At 41.7% G+C, this 3,507-nt stretch overlaps 1 protein-coding gene across 1 annotated transcript in view; it reads left to right on the forward strand.

Annotated features, from left to right (window-relative positions):
* The first annotated feature begins 880 nt into the window (after positions 1–880).
* LOC118430356 (45 kDa calcium-binding protein-like) overlaps positions 881–3,507 on the forward strand; it is a 6,988-nt gene continuing 4,361 nt past the window's right edge. Inside the window, exons 1-2 of the mRNA XM_035841198.1 lie at positions 881–1,237; positions 3,219–3,355. Coding sequence (XP_035697091.1) covers positions 915–1,237; positions 3,219–3,355 — 460 coding nt within the window. The 5' untranslated portion in view covers positions 881–914. The remainder of the gene's footprint in view (positions 1,238–3,218; positions 3,356–3,507) is intronic.

Raw genomic sequence — 3,507 nt, forward strand, 5'->3', positions numbered from 1 at the left:
GGGGGGGGGGGGGAGAGACAGAAAGAGAGGAAGAGGAAGTTCCAACAATGCTGTACTTTCTCCGGAAATAAAGTTCGCCAATACAACTCTACTGCAATGGGACATGGACTCTGATTTCCAGTGGAATCGAAATTGTCACTCCTGTCTACTTGACTGTGAAGATTGGGACCGTGAAAGGAGATCGCGATCGATTGAATCTTTGCGGCAATCACTTTATGCCTCTATATTTTGATATATAATAACTATGCAAATGTATGCGTTACATGTCAATCTTCAAGTAACTGGGGTGGGAACCTGACGACATACGGGAAACAGTTTTTCTTGGTCACACGGCGGTCCGAAAAACGAACCTGAAATGTAACAGCACATATATTAAGGACTATGTACTTGTACCATTTCAGTTTTGACAGCCGAACAACTACACCACTGTGTGCCACTCTACCAGGCAATTTACTCTGTATACTAGTATATGTAACGTTAGAGTTTTAAACTAATTTTGTATTTTCTACAAGTTGTAAATGTGATTATGTCATTTTGTATGCACAAGCATAATTCAGGCTGCCTGCGAGGCTTTGTATGTAGTGTATGCATTTCTGAATAAACCAATTATTATTGAATAAAAACACTGTGGGTCGGATCCTTATTTAAGTCGCTTCCTTGCGGATCAGTCTGGAAGCAACTTTGCCTAGGCAGGGGTTACACGTTTGGGCGCTTACCGGTTCAAGAAAAGACCGAGTGAAGTAGAGTCGTATTCATAGTCATTTCTACCAAGTTTTTATAGTTAAACTTACAGAGCATAACGTTACACAAGGCTTCGGATCCGGATTTCAAAACCCCCAGTGGGAGTCGGCCGCGCGCTCAGGCCTCAGTTTGTACAAAAGGTTAAAGGTCAATAAAAGCCACACGGAATCAAAATGGCGGCGTCCAGGGGTTGTTTTGGCGTTTGTCGACAGCTTTGGACAATCTTGTGCCTTTATCTCGTCTCCACTGTGGCCTTTCTTGGACTCTGCAGTGTCGTAAGAGCCAGACCTCTCGAAATGAAGAACAAAAGTACGTCTAAGAACGCCGAGGACGACAAGCTGAGCCCGCCCGACCACCTGGACGCTGTGCGTATGGAGAGAGACGGCCACCTGAACAGAGATTTTCACCAGGAAGTTTTCCTCGGGGAAGAGAAGGATGACATCGAGCAAATCCCGCACCACGTCATCGACGACAGGCTGAAGGAGATATTTAAAAGGTTAGGCGGATTTTAGAGTCGTAGCTACAATCTGGAGGATGTACTAGTAGATACATATGTAACGCCATATGCGTGTGTTACAATACAGGTTACATCTGAGAAGTTGTTAGGTGAGTTACTATATATATATATCAAGGACGTTATATAAATTTCTATATAATGCCGACCTTGCTATATATGCCTTAGTAACCACAGATAAGACATAAGAAGTTGACCGAAGCTATAGTATCAAATTCACAGGCAATAGATATTCGATTTATGGATATAACTTTATATACTAAAGAGCGATATACTAAATTTATGATCGTAATTTGTTTGTACTACAAGTTGTAGTGGTACCAGGGCTCGAAATACCCACTTGCCCACTTGAAAATGCAACCACATTTTGCTTTGTGCAACTTTATTTTAAACCCATGTTGCACACTGCGCAACCTGAAATTTTGCAGTTGGAACACTGCTTTTCCCCACCTACTCAAGTACCTGCATAAGCTTTTGTATTTATTTTTCGATAACATAAAACATATTACATAGTTACATATAGCTATAAGAAAAGATAATGGATAAGTAGCTGATTTGAAGAAAGTAACAACTTGAAAGTGGGGCAACCTGAAATGTTGATGATGCAACCTGGCTTCTCCCCCGATCAGGTTTTCACTTGGACACCCTGGCTGAAAAAAGTACTGCTGTACAATGAATTTTCCTTACTTGCATAACTATTATATCGATATACTGTACGTTTGTGTGTGCATTTTTAGCTACCTTGAAGATTAGACTTGATAGCTTGACTATGGGTCACCACCTAATCCTATTCCATATCAATCATTTGAATCAATGATTTCAAAGAATGAATCGAAGGCACTGTCTAGCCCTTGACTTACTACTACTAGTAATTAACAGTGTTTGGACTTCCTTGCTTTGGTTGAAAGAAGATGATGTTACCACTCAACTGTGGTGCTAAACCTCAAATTTTGCCTGCACTTATCTGTACATGCAGATGGTATTTTAAGCCGTTACTTTTAACCTGCTGAAACATGTGTAGTATACTTGTCCAGAAAAACGACCACTGGAATAGTCAGGCTTTTCATTTGATGTCATCTGTCCCATGTTGGATTACCTTGTGTGTCTATGTGAAACACAGGAAACTGTCATTGTTTGATCCAATTACCTGCCAACATGGTTGCTGGGGGATTCAAATTATAATCATTATGACAATGATATTAATGATACTGATGCACTTCATTATCATCTTTACCCTGAATCTTTACTTTGAGCCACAGCTAGTAGTAGTAGATACCCTCCTTCTGGGTAATGAGGCTGTCCTAGTTGCTTCAGTGGTAGCAGTTAGTAGGTGAAGCAGTGCTCGTACTGGTCTGGAAGATGTTTCCAGTCGCATGCTAGTAGAGTTGAACTCGTGCACTGACTTGCTGGAGACTGTGCTAGATGAGAGTTTATTCCACACTGGGGTAACATGTTGGGAAGAAGTGTGTCATCTATCCCAAAGTTTAAAGTTGGGTATATTTTTTTATGTCATACCTGTGACGCGAAAACATTCAATACGGGTGTTCCGGACCGGGTTTCCAAGTTGTATCACACAGGCCTCCTTCGAGTAAATTAAACTATTTTAAATGGGCCGAATACGGCACAGTTGAAAATTCGAATGCCGGATTCGGACGTTAGAATTGCTGTTGTTACAATATTTTGTTCGAGGACACAACATTATCTCAACTTCTGGTGCATTTCGCATCGAAATATGTGTTTTCTCAGGTGGGTATGACATGAATAAAATACAACACAGTGTATTCCGTATCACCCGAGGTACCAGCCCGACCGCAGGAAGGATCGCCCGATTGCCAAAGGCTGGAGGGTGATCCAACCTGCGGCAGGGCCGGGACCGTATTCTATATTTATTCCACACTGGGGTAACGTGGGGAAGAAGTGTGTCGTCTATCCCAAAGTTTAAAGTTGGGTATTTTTTTTACAGGATAGACGTGGATACAGACGGCCTCCTGACCCAACAGGAGCTCCAGGACTGGATACTGAGGAAAACACAGGAACACTTCCAGGAAGCTGAACAGGAGAACAGCAAACACTTCCAGGAAGTGGACCAGAACAAAGATGGTAGAACAATCATTACTAACTTATATAGTACTGTAGAGTAAGTTAAAGTTATCATACAGCAGGGCTTTAGCCAGCTCGAAATTTTTTCTGTCAGCCAATTACAATCGTCGCGAAAACCGCGAAAATTAATTAGAAGGACTGAACTGAGACCT

This window comes from Branchiostoma floridae, chromosome 14, assembly GCF_000003815.2.
Source record: "Branchiostoma floridae strain S238N-H82 chromosome 14, Bfl_VNyyK, whole genome shotgun sequence".
Taxonomy (NCBI): domain Eukaryota; kingdom Metazoa; phylum Chordata; class Leptocardii; order Amphioxiformes; family Branchiostomatidae; genus Branchiostoma; species Branchiostoma floridae.